Source organism: Leptopilina heterotoma, unplaced genomic scaffold (genome assembly GCF_015476425.1).
Source record: "Leptopilina heterotoma isolate Lh14 unplaced genomic scaffold, ASM1547642v1 Lhet_6, whole genome shotgun sequence".
NCBI classification, from domain to species: Eukaryota; Metazoa; Arthropoda; class Insecta; order Hymenoptera; family Figitidae; genus Leptopilina; species Leptopilina heterotoma.
The window spans coordinates 2,604,264-2,627,048 of NW_025111137.1; the positions used below are offsets into that span (position 1 = coordinate 2,604,264).

The window sequence follows — 22,785 nt, forward strand, 5'->3', positions numbered from 1 at the left end:
TTTACAAATGTAATTGAATTTTTTCGAAGAATTTAAAAAAATTTTAGAAAATAATTGAATTTTATTGAAATTTTTTATAACGAATTAAGAAAAAAATTAAAGTCTTTCATGAAATTGTTTAAGATATACTTAAATAATTGAATTTTTTCGAAAAATATTATTAAAAATTTTTTTAAAATTGAATTATTTTATGAAATGTTATTAAAATTGAATTAAAAATAATTGAATTTTTCCAAAGAATTTTACTACAAATTTATAATTAAAATTAAATTGTTTCGTGAATGTTTTTTTAAATATAATTGAATTTTTGCAAAGATTTTACTATTTAAAAAAATAATTGAATTGTTTCAAAGAATTTATTAAAATTTTAGAAAATAATTGTATTCGTTCCTGAAATGTTATTAAAATTTTGTTTAAAAATAATTGAATTTTCGCAAAAAATTTTACTACCTATTTATAAAAATAATTGAATTCTTACGAAGAATGTTATTATTTATGAAATAATTGAATTCTTGTGAAGAATTTTATTAAAATTTTTAAAATTAATAAACAAGAATAATTAATTAGTAAATTAGTTAATAATTGAATTTTTTTAAAGTTTGAATCTGAAATTATTGAAAAATTCATATTTGAAAATAAAAAATTTTGCAATTTGCTTATAATAATAATAAATTGAATATCACGTTTCGCGGGTAACATTTGTTAGTTAGTTATAAACAAGGAAGGAATAAAAAATTAAAAAGAAATAAAGATAATTCAATTAAAATACGCAGTAATTTTCGAAAACTAACTAAAAAGTAAAATTGAAATTTTTTTAAATAAAAAAAATTAACCGAATTGAAAAGAATATAATTTTAACCCTCGGAGAACACATGGGGTCATTCTGACCCCACGTTTTTTTACGAAAAGCTTTTTATCTATTGTTTAATGTTCTTTATAAGGATTTTAAAGTATACAGACTTATTTTACAGAGTTTAAACTATATTTAAAAAAGTTCTTCAGTCGGATCAGAAATGAAAAGTTTAAAATTCGTTGAACTTTGAAAAATGATCTAAAAAAGAGGTGTGTTCTCCGAAGGTTAAGATGAAATTAAAATAGAAAAAAAATTACTAACGTGTGATTTTTTAGGTACGGTGTAACGTTATACATAAGATTCGTCAATAAAGTTGCGACTCTCTCCTTTTCCTGAGAACCATAACTAACGTCCAATAAAGGTGCTAAAATTTCTGCGAGAACAGTTTGGGCTTGAACACTGTAGGCAGAATTTGGCGGTGTTCCAGGCGTGACTAGAAAAGAAAAACAAAAATAAATTTTTTTTCGTATAATATTTATCTATATATCTATCTAATATTGATATACTCACCGGCACCGCTTTTTCCCTCTTTTCCTTCGGACGTTACCTCGGCAGCATCGAATGCGTCTTCTCGTACTGCCAAATTTCTCCTCAGCCACGTTGTTTGCTCCAAACATGCGCCGGCAATTTGCGAACACGATTCAATTAACTGCAATTTAGAAAAGAAAATTTTAAATACATAGTCAAAGAGCAATATAGTTTGATAACAAAAGGTTGTTTTCTAACCTTTGCAGAAATATCCTGCAAATCGCGAATATCCTTCTTCTCTTGCATCGGCGGACATTTTTGTACGTATTCATTGAGAATAGCGAGGAGGAGAAACTGTGCCGGTGCCGTTAGTGATAAACCATCTTTTAATAAACCAAGCAATGATGTCCACGATTCAATGAGCGACTGGGAATTATTACTTTGCATGTAGACGTAGAGTAATTCCAAAACTGAAACTTCCAGTGAAAAATCCTGTTTTACACCCTGAATTGGAGGTGGACCTTTCACAACTTGTTGCACCGTTTGAACTAAAGTGTCAAATGGCATCACACGAATTGCGCTCACTAAATGAACAATCACTTGCTGATTTGGACAAGCCTCCGGAATTACCTGCAAAAATAAAGAATTAATAGTTTCAGCGCAACGTGATGTGACACAACTTCAACTGTCTACTCCTAAAGTTTAATAAATCACTAGATAAAAATAGTCAAGAAAGGATAAAAAATAAATTACTCTTTTCGTGTTGACCGAAGGTAGTCGCCTCTCGTGCCAAGCAACGGCGACAGCAGCAAGAAAGTTCACTCCGTGATGAAAAGAAATTGGCGACAGGAGTTCAAGAAGTTGGTGCTTGACAACTCTCGGACTTCCAACAACGCAACTTGCTTGTTCGCTGAGAAAGAAGAAAAACAAAAAATCAAAAAAGTCCCCAAAAAATTACTAATTCTTACGCAAACAAAATGTATCAAGGAGCCGTTAATTAATTCTAACATTTAGAACCAAATAGTAGTCAAAGTTCTCAAGATGTGGTCTTCGGTTAGTGTTCGAATCTCCTACTTATTATTAAATGTTTATGTTAACAGAAACTTCTCAAAGGTAGACAATTTCACAGCAACATGTAGAGAGAATATATTTGTTAAAATAAGTATAAATAATTCCATTAAATCATATCCTATTTTTATAATCTTTACTACTAAATCTTAACACGAAGTAAGGAAAATCCTATCAGCTATTAGCAGTCACCACTGCTGAGATGTTTGCAGAGACAGCGAATTTTTTGTGGAGACAACCAACAAAAGTGAAAAAGTATATGTCCGCCGTTATAGCAAAACTTTTTGATCTTACAACAAACTTGTTTAAAAAAGTTGTCTGTGGCTACTAAAAATTCGGTGACACAGCAAACCTTGTCTCTTCTTAAAGCGATGTACAATAATTTCCAGAATGCAAACAAGAGCCGACAAAACGAATCCGATAGCAAGAATAATAATTAATATATAACTCAAAGCCAACTCCACTTTCTCAGAATTGTCGATTTGGGTTGATGAAACTTTCGTATCAGTAGAGTAGGCTTTCTTCCACTTATTACTAAGTCCACTCTCGATAATTCTTTGAATTACTCGATCAAATCGTTTGGCGTAAGGCGTGCCAGCACCAAGAAAAGTTGCTGCAGGGCCAGTCAGAAAATCAGCCTTTAGAAATTTTACAAACTTTTGTCCACTCTCTGACAAATTTTGAAGAATGTAAACTGCTTGTGCGTTCCCGACAATACAGGAAGTATTTTTAAATTTCAATAAATAATCCAGGCATTCAAATTCAACAACATCCTCAGTTATTGCTTTTTCTAAAATTTGATGCACTACTTCATCAAGAGTGCTTTCCATTGCAACTTTATTGTTCTTTGTAATTTTTATCGGCAAATCCGAGTTAAGAACATCGGTCAGATTTTCGAACTTGAAGGAAGACTTTGTTTCTACTTGTGCATCCATTATGGATGAAAAAATATCGGATGAGAACATGAAACATCCGATAAGAAATGTTCCGAAAATGATTCTTTCCCGTGTTGTTGCCGGCTCTTGAGGTGTGCATGTTCCTAAAACAATTCGTACCAAGTAGTCGATTTTCCACTTTCTTTTCTGAAACCGCATTGCTCTTGACAGAATCCAAAGAATAACGGGAAAAATCAACACTAGGAGGATATTAATTAACTGCATGTGGACTTTTACAGCTGGTCTATCATTCTTTACAAGAGGTACAATCAATGTAAAATCAATTGTTTGTAAACCTTTACTGAATTCAATGCCTCTGCCATTGCACAAACCTCTAAATCTTTCTAAGCCCATCATCTGAACTTCATTAGTAAAAAGGGCTCGAACAACACCCGAGCTACCTTCTATTTTACACGTCAGATTACCAAATTCTGAAAGTGTTGATTCCACGAGCGTGAAGTTCATCATTTCTTGCAAACACTCGATTTTCGAGATTGATAATCCAACATTCTTGTCTGACAAATTTCTTTTTGGTAATACGTCTGGAGGAATTGGTAACAGAGATACCTTCAGTTGATAGCCATGCATATTCTTCAGCTTATCTGGAAACCACACTGTTTTAGCAGTAACCCTTCTGTTGGTAATTTTTTCTGAAAAAGGATTGTACTGAAGTACTTTGTTAGCCTTTTTGGGATAAACTTTTTCGGTATTATTCAAATTTGTTTCATTAATAAATTTACCCATTTCAACGACAGTAACATCCAGAAATTGTTGCTCCCAGAGAGTTTCAAAAAATTGCCGATAATTTGTAATCTTTTGGTAAACAAGTAGCAAGCATTTTGGTCGTCGTTTTGCTTCTGATAATTCGGTCAGAAAATCAAATGATCTTGAAAATTGAGGATCATCGTTCGAACCCGTCAGAATAAATAGCGAAATTCGTGGATTATGCGTAATAAAATCCGACGTCGTTGGTTTTCTTGATTTTGGTATACCAATTTTCCGAACTGGAATGTTTCTGCTCAATTTTTGAATCAATTTGTCGAGAACTCTGATTGATGATACAATTTTGTCGTCAATCAAAAATGTAACCTGATGTATTTGTTGATCGTTCTGAATACTTTTAGAGAAACCTTCAATCCATTTGCCATCATTATATCCTTTTACAAGTCCACTAAAAATTATTAATCCCATGTGGGATAATAATTTCGGCAACATATTTAGGGTCACTTGTGAAGATAATGACAAGGATATAATTCAGATAATATTAAATTGAAAAAGCATTTTTTTAACTTATAAATATTAATTGCAAGCCAAGTTGCAAAATCTTTCGTAACAATGTGATTTATGCAAGCAACATTTTGCTTGTCTTTGAATGCGAAAATTTTATATAGAAGCTAAACAGGAAATAAATCGATAGTAAATAATGGGTGTTACATCATAAATTATTTTTTTTTATCAGTGGAACCCATAAGGAAATTTTTTTTCTTTTTGATGTGCAAGTACGATAAAATGTGAACAATTTTCTAAAAGGTCAAGAAGATAACAATCTTTTGTACGCACGGAAAAACTTTATTTAAGGAATATTACAAAATTTGTTCAATGATTGAGGATATGAGAATAATTTAATAAAAATAGTTAGAATGAAACGGACCTGCGTAAACATTAAATGTTTTGTAAGAAATATAGAATTATTTCAAACTTTCTCTGAACTTATTTCTAAAATTTTATTTTTATCTTTTCCTAAAATATTAAAACGGATTCAATTACAGTTTCAGAAAAATAGAGAAACAGTTTTATCTATTATAACGGTGAACAGAGACCTATCTTACAAATAACACTAGACTCAGTCTCCGTGCACTGCGCGTAATGTCATTTGGAAGATGTACAGAGGAATGTCACATATATAAAATTACTAAAAACTTGTGCTAAAGTTGAGCATAGATCATTCATGACAAAATCCTCGTTATTATCAAACATTAAGAAGGAATAACGATTTAACAAATTGAAACTGATGGTCTTACATTTGATGCGATTAACTTAATTTTCTCATACGCAATTGAGAGGTTAGATGCCATAAAAGAATCCGCATCATATAAAGTAAATGGCGCGTATCCCATTATAGCATCCACCTCTCCAATTGTGTAGCATATAAAAAAATAAACAAATTCTCGTGTAACTAATTTCTTATATTATACACTACTAATTCAAAAAAGAACACTAGAGACGAACAAAACAATCCAGTAACAAGAACCAAAATAAAAAGCTGACGAAAACTAATTTCTTTCTCTTGACTGGAAACACTGGATGTCAGTTGCTTTAAATTGTTTTTTCTAGAAGTGTATGCTTCCTTCCACTTATTACTAATACCACTGTCGATAATTCTTTGAATTACTTGATCCATACGTCTAGCATAAGGCGAACCAGCGCCAAGAAAAGTTGCTGCAGGTCCATTCAGAAATCTACCCTTTAAAAACTTTACAGCCTGTGGCCTACTGTTTGTCAAATTTTGAAGCATGAATTCTGCTATTGCATATTCAGCAATACAAGAAGTATTCTTGTACTTCACTAAATAATCCAAGCATGTAAAATCAGGATTTCTTACAGTGATTGCTTTCTTCAGAATTTGTTGCTCAATGCCATCAACAGTGTTTTCCATCGCAACTAGATTGTTCGGTGCAATTATAATCGTCAAATCCGAGTTCAAAACATCGGTCAAAGTTTCGTACTTGAAGGTTGTAACTGTTTCTAGGTGTGCCTCCGTTATGGATGAAATAATATCCGATGAGAACATTAAACATCCGATAAGAAATGTTCCGAAAATTATTCTTTCCAGTGTTGTTACCGGCTCTTGAGGAGTGGATGTTCCTAAAACAATTCGTATCAAGTAGTCGATTTTCCACTTTTTCTTCTGAAACCGCATTGCTCTTGACAGAATCCAAAGAATAACAGGCAAAATCATCACTAATAAGATATTTACTATTTGCATGCTGAATTTTACTGATTGTTTGTCTTCTCTCATAAGAGGAACAATCAGTGCAAAATCAATTGTTTGTAAACCTTTACTGAATTCAATGCCTTTGCCATTGCATAATCCTCTGAATCTTTCTAAACCCATCATCTGAATTTCATTAGTAAAAAGGGCTCGAACAACACCTGTGCTACCTTCTATTTTACACGTAAGGCTACCAAATTTTTGAAGTGTTGATTCGACAAGCGTGAAGTTTATCACTTCTTGCAAACACTCGATTTTCGAGATCGATAATCCAATATTCTTGTCTGACAAATTTTCTTTTGGTAATACATCCGGAGGAACTGGTAACAGAGATGCCTTTAGTTGATAGCCATGCATATTCTTCAACTTCTCCGGAAACCAAACTGTTTTAGCAGCAGTAACTCTTTGTTTGGTAATCTTTTTTGAAAACGGATTGTACTGAAGCACTTTATTTGTCTTTTTAGGATAAAATTTTTGGGTATTATTCAAATTTGTTTTATTAATAAATTTACCAATTTCAATGACAGTAACATCCATAAATTGTTGCTCCCAGAGAGTTTCGAAAAATTGCTGATAATCTGTAATCTTTTGGTAAAGAACTAGCAAGCACTTCGGTCGACGTTTCGCTTCTGATAATTCTACCAGAAAATCAAATGATCTTGATAATTGTGGATCATCGTGCGAACCCGTAAGAATAAATAGCGAAATTCGTGGATTATGTGTAATAAAATCCGACGTCGTTGGTTTTCTTGATTTTGGTACACCAATTTTCCGAACTGGAATGTTTCTGCTTAATTTTTGAATCAATTTGTCGAGAACTCTGATTGATGATACAATTTTGTCGTCAATCAAAAATGTAACCTGATGTATTTGTTGATCGTTCTGAATACTTTTAGAAAAACTTTCTATCCATTTGTCATCATCACATCCTTTTACAACTCTGATATAGACTATTATTCCAATGCTTACTATGATTTTTAAGGACATTTTAATATCACTTGGGAACGTAATATCGCTTACATAATTAAGCTAACAATAACTATAAAAATCTGTATTTCGTTTTGCAAACTGACTCGTAAAAAATGTTTGAAATTCTTCCGTTAACAATTGCTCCCTAGAAACAATATTTGCATACTGCTTGAAGTGTTGAAACAATTTCATCGATTTACAGAAAATAAGATAGTAGTTTCTAGTTTTTTCTGTGTGATTTATATGCATGATAAAATATTTATATTTTCTTAAAGGGTCAAATTGATAACAATGTTTCGTTAAACATTTTTCAGATCCCATCATTTATTTTAAGAAGTTTCTCTCGCAAATAGAAATAACAAATAGTTAATTATGATACTTGATATACTGGTAAATAATGGTTTAAAGAACATGCAGTTAAATTTTTAGATGTTTATTGTGACAAAAGATATACCTATAAATAATTTTCTTTTTCCACATTTATCACTGAGTATTATGGGAAATTGAATATTCTTGGTCTTCAATCTCAAATTGTGAGAAATCTGACAAACATATTTTACTGCAACTTTTTATACCTAAAGTTGTACACGGAGAAAAATTTATTCGTACTGATTACAATAGTCTATATTACTGCTCGGATATGTGACCACTTTTTGTTATGATTACTATAGCTGTTGTAAGGAGTACAAACATGAAGGTATCCCTTACAATAGCTATAGTAATCGTTCCTACTAAATTCTTAACACATTACATAGTCTTCGTAATCATTCCAAAAAGTGGTCACATATCCGCGCTGTAATGTAGACTATTGTAATCATTAAAAATAATTTTTCTCCGTGTAACGAAGCATTTCGTTACATAAATCTTGTGTGGTTCCTATCATTGGGAATATCTAAATTTCATTTGGTCAAGGGATTTATTCTCTGTGAAAATTTCTATGAAAATGAATTGCGCATGCGAGGTTGCGAAAAGTCCCGAATCTCTGCAGTCCCTCCCGAGTTTTCTTTACAGGTTTTCGCTGTCCATTGGAGAAAGTGAGAGGGTCATATGTGGGCCCTTATCAAAATTAGAAAAGGATGAAACAGAAGGAAGAAGCCGGTCAACGTGACATTCATTCTTCAGTAGCTCGTGGGCCATCATTCAATTAGTAGGGCAGAGTTTTCATCGGGGTTTCCACTTTTGGAAACCTCAGGGTTTTAGTAGAGTCGTTTTGTATGTGAGTTTTGGTTTTAATAAATTAGCAATTGTTTAGTGAATTTCGAGTTTTATTTATTTATTGTTTGTGTTGTCGAATTTGTTTGTAAGAGTCGCCGTTGGTGTCATTGTGTCCAAGTTTCATCGTTCTTGTTTCGCCGTCGTTTGTATCCGTCGGTTTATAAGTCTGAAGCGGAATCTCCTCTCAGATATTTTAAGGTTTTCTGTGTTGTGTATCATTAAACGGTCGGTACAAGTTAATTTGATAATTAATAAAAGATCTGTTATAGCATTCACAGACAATTCATTATTTTCCGAGGCTCTAGATAATTTTATGTATCTATTCTGGACTTAACCTCTCGATACAGTAATTCTTTACTGCTGGAGCTTTTTTTCACTTTCATTACAGAAAATAACTAAGACGAAAAATTGTTATCCTTTCTTCCTCCAAAATTTAAAGTTCGAGAACAAATTAAAATATTTAGACTTTGCTAAAGCCTTTAACTCAATCGGTCATTTAATTTTAAAAAGGAAACTTGACTTACTAAATATACCCATTTACTTGAAACTTTTAATTATTAATTGTTTAAAGGATAGATCCCATAGAGTTGTCTCAGAAAATTACCGTTCTCCTACATTTGTTCCTACACAAGGGTTACCCCAAGGCGCCTCTCTGGAATCACCCCTATTTACTAACATAATTGATAATATTAAGTCAAGTGCACTAATTTTTGTTGATGATCTCAAAATCTTTCAACGTATTAATGTTGTCCCCAAAATGGCGTCGACTCGCGACCTCAGTTTCAACGATCACCTATCATCAATGCTCTCTAACATTAACAAAGTTCTTGGCATCAGAAATATATCCATTAAATTTCGAAATCGTTTCTACTTTAAAGCTCACATTTGGCATAATTGTTCTTATGTCACTTATATCCTCAATTTTTTCTGTGTCAAATAAATAATAATAATATTGACTGTATACACTTTTCAATGTGAAAACTTATTTACGAACAAACTAATTTTAACGTCATAAATACTGATCATCTTTTAAAACTTTAAAAAAAGACAACTAACATTGCCGAGTGACAATTTATTATTATAAGTGTGGGATTTTTGTCGACGAAATACTTGATTTTCAAAAAACGTTTTTTGTTTTCGAGAAATTAATTGTTGAATATTGCGCGTCACGTCAACGCGAAGCCTCAATGTGCCGCTTCCCTGTTACAATGACCAACGACATTCTTAGGATCACTTCTGAGGATACTGACAATTAAAATGTTTATACACTGAGAGACCTTTGGGACTGTAGCGGAACAACGTATGTGACAGCAGCTCCACTATGGTTTTGGTGCGCTGCGGTAAAATCTTGGGCGCGTGACAATCCCAAAAGTTGGTTAGCAGCTCACCGAAGTAGTGGGAATGCCGCCTTTGGTTTGCAGCTGAACAACTTTGGGACTGTCACGCGCTCAAGATTTTACCGCAGCAACCCAAAAGTATAGTCCTGTAGCGTACCACCAAAATGGTCAGTAGCAGCCTATCGAAAGTCTGCTGCTGACCCAAAGGTCTCTCAGTGTAGCTAACTGTAATTTCAAAAATCAAAATTTAGTTTAAAAGTATCAATAGCAAAATTCTTCTGTAAAAATTTAGTTCAGGCAAGCAATGCTCTACTTTTGCAAATGTGTTTGAATGCACACATTTTATACAAAAACATACCAGAATTAAATTGATAACAAATAATCGATATTACTTTACAAATTATTTTTCCTTTTTAATTTGCAAGTATGATAATATTATAAGGTCAACTATTGAGATAGAAAATGTTTTATATTGAAAAATTGACCTACAACGTAAAAGTATGAAAATAATACACATATCTCTCTCAAATTTGTGGACATAAAACATCTTAATCCTTAGAAGGTACTCTGGGTTAGCCTAACTCAGAGAGTTGTACCGCGATCCGTCGCAGATGAGCAAACTGCTCACCATCATAAATTAGTCCAAAATTGTTATATAATGCCAAATTTTTTCTTAATGTTCATAAAAATTTATAAAGAACCTATTGTCAGTAAAATTAACTTTCATTTTCTGTTTATTATTCAAATAAAAAATAAATGACAAATGAAATCGAGTATTCGCTGTCTGTCGCACGGTGAGAAGTTTCCTCACTTTGCATCAAATTCAATAACAAAAAAATAAAAACACAAAAATTTTTTTAATATAAAGAAGAAGAGTGTTGTGAAAGGTACTGAGAATATAGATAAATTATAATTTTTTATATTTTAATAGTTATAAATAAAAAAAGAAACTGGGTGGGAAAACTTCTCATATACCATGCGACGGATGGAGGGTTAATGAAGATTACAAGAGAGACATTGAATAACACAGAATACATACTGTATGCTTGATAATTTCCACAGGACGTCAAAAGACTGCAGACTTTTGTCTTCTTCAATACATCGTATTAAATATTCAGAAACACTATTAAAGATGTTATGTTGCATATAATCTGCGTGCAGATCCAATTGAAGCACATCAAGAATATAATAGGTTAATAAAAGTGTGTGCAAAGATAAGCTCATAATTTACACTCAAAATTCTCTTCGTATTTAACCTTATTAATCAGTAAGGATGAATGTTAGCGCTTCAACAAATTCAAAACGATATAATATTCAGAATGTTTGATTCGAATAACGTAATACTCCCATTCGCCATTGTAACTTTATTATGGAAAATGAAAGAATTTCTGCAAAACTAATTTTTTAAATAATGCACCACAAATTCCAAAATAAAAATAAGAGACGAACAAAAGAATCCAGTAAGAAGAATGAAAGAAAGGAGCTGATGCTGACTAAATTCTTTCGCTTCTCTAGAAACACTGGATGTCACTTCATTTAAATTGTTATTTCTCTGAGTATATGCTTCCTTCCATTTATTACTAATGCCACTGTCGATAATTCTTTGAGTCACTTGATCCATACGTCTAGCATAAGGCGAACCAGCGCCAAGAAAAGTTGCTGCAGGTCCATTCAGAAATCTACCCTTTAAAAATTTTACAGCCTGTGGCCCAATGTTTGACAAATTTTGAAGGATAAATTCAGCTTTTCCAAATTCAACAATGCAAGAAGTATTTTTATATTTCACTAAATGATCCAAGCATATAGATTCATCATCATAATATGCAGTACTAGCTTTCTTCAAAATTTGTTGCTCAACGCCATCAACAGTGTTTTCCATCGCAACTAGATTATTCGATGTAATCATAACTAATAAATTCGAGTTAAGAACATCGGTCAAAGCTTCGTACTTGAATGTTGAAACTGTTTCTAATTGTGCCTCCGTTATAGAAGAAAAAATATCCGATGAGAACATGAAACATCCAATAAGAAATGTTCCGAAAATTATTCTTTCTATTGTTTTTGTCGGCTCTTCTGGTGTGGATGTTCCTAAAACAATTCGTACCAAGTAGTCGATTTTCCAGTTTCGCTTTTCAAGTCGCATAATCCTTGAAAGGATCCACAAAGTAAGAGGCAAAATCATCACTAATAGGATATTCATTATTTGCTTCTCGAATTTTACTGATTGTTTGTCTTCTCTTATCAGAGGAACAATCAGTGCAAAATCAATTGTTTGCAAACCTTTACTGAATTCAATGCCTCTGCCATTGCACAAACCTCTAAATCTTTCTAAGCCCATCATCTGAACTTCATTAGTAAAAAGGGCTCGAACAACACCCGAGCTACCTTCTATTTTACACGTCAGATTACCAAATTCTGAAAGTGTTGATTCCACGAGCGTGAAGTTCATCACTTCTTGCAAACACTCGATTTTCGAGATCGATAATCCAACATTCTTGACTGACAAATTTTTTTTCGGTAATACGTCTGGAGGAACTGGTAACAAAGATACCTTTAGTTGATAGCCATGCATATTTTTTAGCTTTTCTGGAAACCAAACTGATTTAGCAGTCACCTTTCGGTTGGTAATCTTTTGTGAAAAAGGATTGTACTGAAGTACTTTGTTAGCATTTTTGGAATAACCTTTTTGGGTATCATTCAAATTTTTAATAACTTTACCGACCTCAATGACAGTAACATCCAGAAATTGTTGCTCCCAGAGAGATTCAAAAAATTGCCGATAATTTGTAAACTTTTGGTAAACAAGTAGCAAGCATTTTGGTCGTCGTTTTGCTTCTGATAATTCGGTCAGAAAATCAAATGATCTTGAAAATTGAGGATCATCGTTCGAACCCGTCAGAATAAATAGCGAAATTCGTGGATTATGCGTAATAAAATCCGATGTCGATGGTTTTCCTGATCTTGGTATACCAATTGTTCGAACTGGAATGTTCCTGCTCAATTTTTGAATCAACTTATCGTGAAGTTTGATTGATGATGCAATTTTGTCGTCAATTAAAAATGTAACCTGATGTATTTGTTGATCGTTCTGAATACTTTTAGAAAAACTTTCTATCCATTTGTCATCATTATACCCTATTACAACTCTGATATAGAATATTATTCCAATGCTTACTATTATTTTTAGCGACATTTTAATTTTAATTTAATTAATTTATTTTTTTATTAATTAATTTATTAATTTAATTAATTTAATTTAACTTTAATATTACTATGGGGAATGTGATAATGATTACTTAATGTCGCTAACAGTAACTATAAAAATCAAAATTTTCTGTAGCAATATGACTTGTAAAAAATGTTTTAAATTCTTCCGTTAACATCCACTTTCTACAAGTAATATTTCTGAACTCCTGGAAATGTGTAGAAATTTATATTGACCTACAAAAAAAATAAGTTGATAACAGATCATAGATGTTATTTTATAAATTATCTTTGTATAATTGTAGCTTTTCAAAAATGAAAATTTTTTCTTGTTGATTCTTAAGCATGATATAATATTTATACTTTTTCTGAGGTCAAATGGATAACAATCTGTTGTGAACGATATTTTCAGCTTTTGTAAGGAGTAATCCAAACGTTTTATTTTGATTTCAAGAATGTAAGAAACTCTGAATTATAAAGTTTATTCTTTAAAATTTTTTATTTTGTCTAATTGTGTATTTAATGAAGGTAATGATGATTATTAAATACTAATGTTTAATAATGTTAATAATTCGTAATACAATTTTTTTATAATACCCTTTTTAATTATTTTATTCCTTTCTTTTTCGGTAGTTTATAAAACTTCTGAAATAATTTCCCTTCCATTATTATATGGGCTTCAATCCAATTAATTGAATTGATAATTAGGAAGAGGATGCTTTCTCTCTCTCTTAACTTTTTAAGTCCGAAGGCCAACGTTTAGTTAAAGTAAAAAGTACATTCTTTTTCCATAAATAAAATAATTATTAAAAAAAACATTATTATTATTTCATTTTAAAATTCCATTTCTACCAATAATTAAATATGAATTTTAATTATTGTCTTTAAATATAAATTATCATTATTGTTATTTATAAAAATAAATAAATCAAAATTCGTGGACCACAATAGAACTCTAATTTTTTAGTTTTTCTTTGTGGTTGATATGACAATTTCTGAAAATTTTTGTGCTTAATATTTTAATCGATTTGTTAAAAATTTCGTTTGTCGCTATAATTTTTTCAAAGTTTAAAAGTATTACCTTATGGATCGATTCGTCGATTGTGATATTTTTAGTTAAACCTTGCATATAGAAGTTTTCATTAACTTCTATTTATTTTTTGAAACTACTGATTCAATAATTAATTTTATCAGCATTTTTTTATTTTTTTAGAGAAGTTAGTGTTAATTACTTGAAATTGGAAGAAAACTTTCTCTTTCTCTTAAACGTTTGTTTGTAACAATATTTTCCCACTGAGCTCTTAATATTATTGTTAAGAGCTGGAAAAATTGAATATTCTTTTTATAAAATTGGATTTTCTCTACTTGATTTTAAAATTTAATAAAATGTGGCTAGTATTTTTCAAAGGTAAATTATTAATGATTAGAAAAATACAACTACTTTGACTACTACTTGGTTCATTTTCTTTTGAAAAATTAAAATACTAACATTAAACAGGAAAAATAATTATCAATACAAAGATATAATTTGTAAGTGTTATTTATGAAATTATTTGCAATTTTTCTGTTTCATTTCTTACTATTTGATTGTTCTCTTTTTTCTAAATACAAAAAGTTAATTAGTTGGTAAGTAAAATTGAGTATAAAAGAATATATTAAAATTGAAAATAACTTACTTGTCTCTCGTCGCTAGAACCGCTTGCCACAAGGCCGAAAGAGAAGCAATTATTCGCGGCAAATGACTCAAGGCAGTTCTTCTCGCGTGCGAATGTTGCTCACTGGTTCCTGTTTTATTTGTCGCTCCAAGATCCTAATTAAGAAAAAAGAAAATTATTAAATATATATAAATTATTATAAATTCTCTTCACGAGAATTGAATTATTTTCCTAAATAAAACAAATTCTTTGAAAGAATTCTATTATTATCAAATTTTTTGATAAAATTCTATGCAACAATTCGATGATTTTCAATTACATTAATTTTAAAATTGAAAATATTTATAAAGAAAAATTATTAAATTACTTTAAACTACGAACAGATTACCGGAATACAACGATTATTATTAATATAGATTTTCTAAAAATACATTTTAAACTGAATTTAAATTTCATATAATTTTTTTATTTTTGAATTAGTAATCAAATTAATAATCAAATTAAATAAAAAATTCCAAAAATAATGAATCTCCTATAAATTTATAATAAAATTGTTAAATAAAACCCTGGTTGAATGCTAAAATTTTCAAGTAAAAATTAACAGAACAATCAACAAAAGTAATGAAATGAAAAAATCAATAAAAGTATTAAAATAAAAAAATCAATAAAAGTAATACAGAACTTTTAAAATAGCAAAAAATTGTTCCAACTTTCAACAGATCGATACAGAAAAAAATGAAGCTAAAACTAGCATCTACTTAGTTTTGAAAATTAAATTTTAACGTTAAATATTTTTCAAGAAGCTGTAACTTGCGCCCAGTTATCAACACGCACTTATTTTTTGAAAATTTGATATTGGTTTTAATGAAAAAAATATTTAATTTAAAATTGGAATTTCCAAAAGAAAGTGGGTGATAAGTGAAGGAAATAAGTAAAATTGAATTTTACCGGCGAAAGTGGACTGGGCATAAAGACATGTAGTAAATTATTGAAGATTTGTCCCGGTTTAACGCCCGAGACGCCAGTTTGAATTGCACCGCTCAATGGATGATTAAATGAAAATCCAATTTGCTGCGAAGTATCCAACAGGCAATAATGCAAAAGAAATGTCAAAGCTTCTAGATGCGTCACTGTGTAATCGGCTGGCAAGCAACATTCGACATTAGTTAAATTCTCCATTTTTGTAACAGACACTGCTTCTTCATTAACATAATAAGACGCTAATTGCTCGATATTGCAGCACAATCGATGAATCACTGAAGTGACAATGTGCGTCAATGAAGACCCCATAAATGGAAGACTCGACGTTACAAGTGTCGTCCAATATTGATGCAAATGCCTCATGTGATCCTGTTGAAAAAATGCAAGAAGAAAAAAATTAATTCAATGAATTAATTCTAATTTTATTAAACTATCAATTTATATCAATTGCATTATTTAGTACATAAATTACAATTCAATAATTTACTTAAAATTTATATAAGGAATCCAGGCCTCGGATTGATTTTAACGAGACAAAAAAGTCGCTTTAGTCAATTAAATATAGAAAAAAAAGTCATTTACTTAATTCATTGTTGTCACAAAAAATTTTATTTTGGATTTCCCTGCTTCTTCACAGATTTCTAAACTCAATTAATCAAAACTCGAATAATTTTGCTAAACAAATATTTAAATATTTCTTTTTTCACGGGAAATAAAATTTAAAAAATTTCAACTTTTGAAATTTATTATAATTTCTAAAAAATCTATACCTATTAATTTTTAATAATTTTCCTAAAGTTCTTCGACAATAATTCAATTATTTCAGTACAAAAATTCAATTATTTATAATAATTGAAACTCCATTTTTCTATTTAAAGATATTAAGGTAGAATATTTTCGAAAATGTTAATAAAGAAATTCTTAAATTTTTTTAAAAATATTTCTAAATAATTTTTGAAAAACAATATTTTTACAATTATATACAATTAAAAAATGGCCAAAAAATTGAAATTTAGTAAAATCTTTTAAAAAATTATTGAAATTTGGTAAAATCTATGAAAAATTATTGAAATTTGATCAAATCTTTTCAAAATAATTGAGTTTTTAAAAAATATTTTAAAAATAATCAAATTTTTAAAGAATTTTCATTAAAAATTATTTTTCCAAAATTTTAACAAATCTAAAAAAGTAAATATTAAAAAATTTTAATTTACTTTGTTCGAAGGTAATTGAATCTTAAAAAAATAATAATAAAGTACATGTTCCGGTAATCTGTTCGTAGTTTGAAGTTAGTTGTTGTTTGCTTTTTTGTTTCTTAACTTTTTTATAATTTTTTTTTCAAATATTTTCAATTTTAAAATTAATGTACCTATTGAAAATCATCGAATTGTTGCAAAGAATTTTATCAAAAAATTTGATAATAATAGCATTCCTTCAAAGAATTTTATTATTTAGAAAAATAACTGAATTCTCTCGAAGAATTTTATTAAAATTTGTAAAAATCCTAATTAAATTCTTTTGAAATATTTCTTTGAATTTTTTTTTAAAGTAATGGAGTTTCTTTGATAATTTTAATTGGAAATTTTGAAAGCATTTGAATTTTATGAAGAAGAATTTTATTAAAATTGTATTGAAAATAATTGAATTCTTGCGAAGAATTTTACTATTTATAAAAATAATTGAATTGTTCCAAAGAATTTATTAAAATTTTAGAAAATAAATTAATTTTATATTAATATTTGAAAATTTAAATTCTTTCGAGGAATTCAATTAAAATTGTTTTGAAAATAATTGAATTCCTGCAAAGAATTTTACTATTTATAAAATTAATTGAATTCTTGTTTTGAAAATAATTGAATTCTTGTAAAGGTTTTACTATTTAAAAAAATAATTGAATTGTTTAGGATTTATTAAAGTTTTAGAAAATAATTGAATTCTTTCGTGAAATTTTATTAAAATTTTTGAAAATGTGAACAGTAATAATTAATTTTGTACTTAATAAGTGAATTTTTTAAGTTTTGATTATGAAATTATTTCAAGAATTTATATTTGAAAATAAAAAATTTTGTAATTTGCATAACAATAATAAATTGAATATCACGTTCCGCGCGTATCATTTGCTAGTTATGATAAAAGAATTTGAAGAATTCGTTTTTTATAAATATTGTAATGTAATAATTCGAAAATAACTGAATTTCTAAAAAGAATTTTTGTATAATCTAAAAAAAACTAACTAATTTTTTGAAGAATATTAATTAAAAATTTTGAACATGATTTTTTCTCCAAAATGTTAAAAATAATTCTAAAATGTTATTATTTTATTTATGTATTTGAATTTTTTGAAATATGTAATCGAAAATATTGAAAATAATTCGAAAAAAAGTAATAATATCAGAGGCCTGGGAATCAGAAACTAAAAATTTATTTCCTTTTTCAGGATTGCCACAAAAAATTTAATTTTGTTTTCCTTTTCTCTGATTCCAAACAAAATTATTGACTTTTTCCCTGATCCTTGACTAGAATGTTCCCTTAAAAATTAGGACTGAAATATTTTTAAAATCTATTTTTTTAGAATTTTAAATAAAACGTTTTAATTTTAAATATTTAAACAAAATTTTGAATTTAAATCTTTTTAAAATTATTTAACTTATAGATATTTTAATTCTCTCTCTTTCGAGATTAAGTTATTTTAAATGTTATTTAATGCTGCTTTTACACTAACATATGAAAAATTAAAATGTACATAAAATTTAAATGTAAATTTAATATTTACTTTGTTATAAGAATTGAGTTTTTATAAAGAAAATCAAATTTTTATTCATTTCAAGCTATCAAAAATATTGTCGTTCATATAAACGTTCAAAATATTAGGGACATAAAATTGTCTATAAATGGGGGAAGTTAAAAAATAATATTATGAAAAAGAAAAAAAACTTACCAATTTTAAAGCGCTTATAATACTGGCAAGAAACATTGGTTGTTGTGGAATCGGTGAACCTGTAACGTACTTTAAAGTATTTCCAGTGAGATTATGTGGTACACGTGAAGGAGATGATAAAGTTGTTGGCAAATTCGATGATCCGATTTCTTCTCCCTTTTGTGCGCCAATTTGATGTTCGAGCATTATTAGTGAAAGCATCAATCTGAAATATTTCTTTATTTAAATAAAACTCTACCAAATTCTCTTCTAAAATCCAAACCCATTCTTTTTAGTTGTTAATAGAAATTATTTTAATTTTAAATTAATTTTGTAATTTAATTTTCATTAACTTTTTTAGAATGGAACTTTAATTCAATTTTTTAAAATTTATTTTTAATTTAGTTTTTGTAATCCAATTTTAAATTGTATTTTGCAGAAAATAAATTTTTATTAATTATAAAATTGTGGATTAAGAATTTTGTTTTCATTGACATCAAAAAATGAATGTAGAAACGAAAATTAATAAAATTGACCTTAGTAGTTGCATTTGAAAAGCTTCGGTATGATCGCTGGCTCTGCATTTACATTTATTAACATCGTTTTCAGCTTGTGGATCATTGAAAGCAACAATTTCCTCGGTGAACGTGAAAGCGTCTTCATTGTCCTTTTGGGCGTTCTTCATATTCAACACACTCGAGGCAAGACAATGAAGGGCGACTTTTTGCACTTTACATTTCGTGAGAAGATCTATAATATAACAACTGAATCCCTTGCCAGATTCGCGTGCAATTGGAATCAATTCGGAAAAGATAAGTGTCAAAAGTTCGACACTCGATAATTGAACCTGCAAAGAAAATTTACAATTTTTTATTTACCGAATGATAAAATTATTATTTTATAATATAAGAATATTGTTACTGTAACTTCTTTAAAATTATTTTCATCATTTCAATTCAATTAATTAATCTTTATATTTTTTACTCTTTTTGAAGCAAATTTGAAATAAAAAACAAATATTATCAATTAATTAAAGTAAATGATAATAAATAAGTAACAAATTGATGAATAGTCGCATTTATCTAATTTTAATTAATATTTTCAAGAAATAGAAATATTCATATTAATATTAGTTGTAATTCCAGAAAATTCATACTTGTCTGTTCCCTGAGATTTCCTCCTGAGTGAGACGCATTTGTCCAAGATTTGGATAATAACTTCTCGCGAAGTAAAGGCACACACTTAATAATACTTCCAAATACATGCTACTTCGATAGGCTGCTAAAAATTCTGTATTCGCCACATCGCCATAAAAACTTCGTCCAAATATACTTTTTCGATGTCTCGCAAGAAGATTGAGTAGTGCTGTACTTTTTGTATTATTTGCAATGCCAGTTGTTGCTGCAGCGCACAGAAACATTCTCGCGTTCGTTAACAATTCATTTCTTAATGTACGAAGAGCATAGAGTGTTCTTTCTGAATCGTAAACGCCACAATAAAGCAGCATATGAGAATGGAGATTGTGAACTCCAACACCCGAATTTCGCTTCACGTCCGTATCCAATTGCATCGAATCATCAGACTGAACATTAAAAGAAGAATAATTTTATTAATTTCATTAATTTCATCTTAATAATAAAAGAAAAATGTTTTAAATTTAATTCAACTCTTACTACTTTCATAGTAAAATCTGTAAAACTGGTAAATTGTGAAATTTCTGCGTATTTTTATCAATTTTCAGTTTTACGGTTTACAGAAAAACCGTTATTATAGTTGATAATTAAATTAAAAATTTTTTTTATAAATTAGAATTTTTTTGTATTAAAATTTATCTTTTTATCAAATTGTCCTTTTTGTAAAATAATAATTTTCCTTCATTGTTCAGGAATATCACGCTTTTGTTCATTTCAAATTCCCTGACTTTTCCAGGTTTTCAAGGATAAAAAACAGAATTTTTCCAGGTTTTTAAAACTACATTTATATTTTACAAAATTAAATAATTCCACTAAATTTTTACAAATACATGAAACTTTCATATAATACTGTATTCCGCATTGTTATATTTATCTTTTTTAAATAAATATTTAATTGTTTTTCCATAGGAATTAAAATTCTTCAAAAGATTCAAATTCAAACCTTTTTGAAATTAAACAAATTATAAAAAATTGTTATAAAACATGAAGAAATGGATCACTCCGAGTCTTCGAATCGGAGCAATCGATATCTTTATGTTTTATAATAATTAAAAATGACCGAGTGATAAAATCATTATTTTATATTATAAGAATTTTGTTACTGTAACTTATTCAAAATTACTTTCATCACTTCAATTCAATTATTGTTTTTCAGAATTTTTAACTAAAATTCTTCTTTAAATTAATTATTTTTAGTAATTTTTGAAAAATTTCTTTGAAAATTTTTAAATCCCTTTGTTTACAATTCAATTTTAAGAAATTTCATCGATTATTCGGAAATTCTTCAATCAAATATATATTAGAAAATAAAACTTGAAATATTAAAAAAAATTCAATTAAACTTTTTCAAAAAAATTAAATCTACACAATTTTTAGTTAAAAGTATAAAAATTTCAAACATTCAAAGATTATAATTTGAAACCTTTTCAAAATTCAATTATTTCTAAAAATTCACGCTATAATACTTTCTCTCTAAATTTGAATTAGTAAAAATGTTTACTAATTGGAATTAGTGACTGACTTTCTGCTTTTGAATTAGTCAATTTTACTATTAAATTAGTAGAAATGACTATTTATTAGTAAAATCTGCTAATTCAAAAGCAAAAAAACAGTAACTAATTCAAATTAGAAAACATTTTTACTAATTCAAATTTAGAGAGTATAATATTCAATTATTATCTAAAATTTTAACTGAAATTCATATTTAAATCAATTTTTATTAGAAAATTTTACGAGAATTCAATTATTTAAATATAAAAATAAATAATATATTGAAGAATTGAATGTTTTTTAAAATTGAACTCTCAAAAAAGAATTTTATCATCAAATTTTTAAATAGGTAATTAAAATTCTTTTGATGAATTTCAATAAAATTTTTAAGAATAATTTCATTTTTCGAGCAATCATATTAAAATTGTACTAAAAATAATTGAATCTTTGTAAAAAATTTGATTGAATTGAGAAAATTTTTTGAAAATAATTGAAATTTTGACAAGAATTTTATTAAAAGTTTTGAAAATAATTGAATTTTTCGAGGAATTTAATTGGAATTGTATTAAAATTAATTGAAATTCTAGGATGAGTTTATTTATTATTTGTGGAAATAATTGAATTTTAAAAAAGAATTTTATTATTTACGAAAATAATAGAATCCCTGTAGAAATTTTATTTTTTTTTTTAATAATTGAATTATTGCGAAGAAATTTATAAAAAATTTGTAAATAATTGATTTCCTGTGAAATTTTTATTATTTTTGAAAATAATGAAATGTTTGCGTTGAATTTTATTAAAAAATTTTCGAAATAACTGAATTATTTTGGAAAATCTTATTAAAATAGTAAATATTTAATATCATTGAATTGAAGAAAATTTTTGAAATTAATTAAAATTTTGCCAAGAATTTTATTAAAACTTTTGAAAATAATTGAATTTTGGAAAAGAATTTTATTATTTATGAAAATAATTGAAATTTTGAAGAGAATTTTTTTTAAACTTTTGACTATAATTGAATTTTTTGCGAAGAATTTTCTTACTTTTGAAAATAATTGTATTCTTCTTTTTAAATAGGTACCTAATTGAATTCTTTTGTGAAATTTTATTGAAATAGTAGATATTGAAAATAATTGAGTTTTGATAAATTATTGAAATTAATTAAATTACTACAAAGAATTTTATTAAAATTATTTTGAAAAAAAAATTGAATTGTTAAAAAGAATTTCATTAAAAGTTTTGAAAATATTTTAATTATTTTATGAAATTTAATTAAAAATGTATTCACAATAATACTTAAATTCTAATAAATAAATTATTGGAAGGCTTTTTAAAATAATTAAATTTCTTAGATATGATGAATTTTAATAAAGTTTTTAAGAATAATTCCATTTTTCGAGAAATTTCATTAAAATTGTATTTAAAATAATTGAAATTCTGCGATGAGTTATTTATTATTATTTATTATTTAATTCATTCATTCAAAATTGAAATTTTACAGAATTTC

General features: G+C 27.9%; 1 protein-coding gene across 2 annotated transcripts in view; it reads right to left on the reverse strand.

The window, feature by feature from the left end:
* The window catches only part of LOC122509109 (protein dopey-1 homolog), a 62,573-nt gene that overhangs the window by 18,418 nt on the left and 21,370 nt on the right, over nt 1-22,785 (reverse strand). For both annotated transcript variants that reach the window (XM_043622902.1, XM_043622901.1), the window contains exons 9-17: nt 19,751-20,176; nt 19,131-19,441; nt 18,616-18,820; nt 15,645-16,046; nt 14,718-14,851; nt 2,075-2,231; nt 1,580-1,951; nt 1,364-1,502; nt 1,115-1,286 (exon numbers count right to left, since the gene is read on the reverse strand). In XM_043622902.1, the coding sequence (XP_043478837.1) occupies nt 1,115-1,286; nt 1,364-1,502; nt 1,580-1,951; nt 2,075-2,231; nt 14,718-14,851; nt 15,645-16,046; nt 18,616-18,820; nt 19,131-19,441; nt 19,751-20,176 (2,318 nt within the window). The remainder of the gene's footprint in view (nt 1-1,114; nt 1,287-1,363; nt 1,503-1,579; nt 1,952-2,074; nt 2,232-14,717; nt 14,852-15,644; nt 16,047-18,615; nt 18,821-19,130; nt 19,442-19,750; nt 20,177-22,785) is intronic.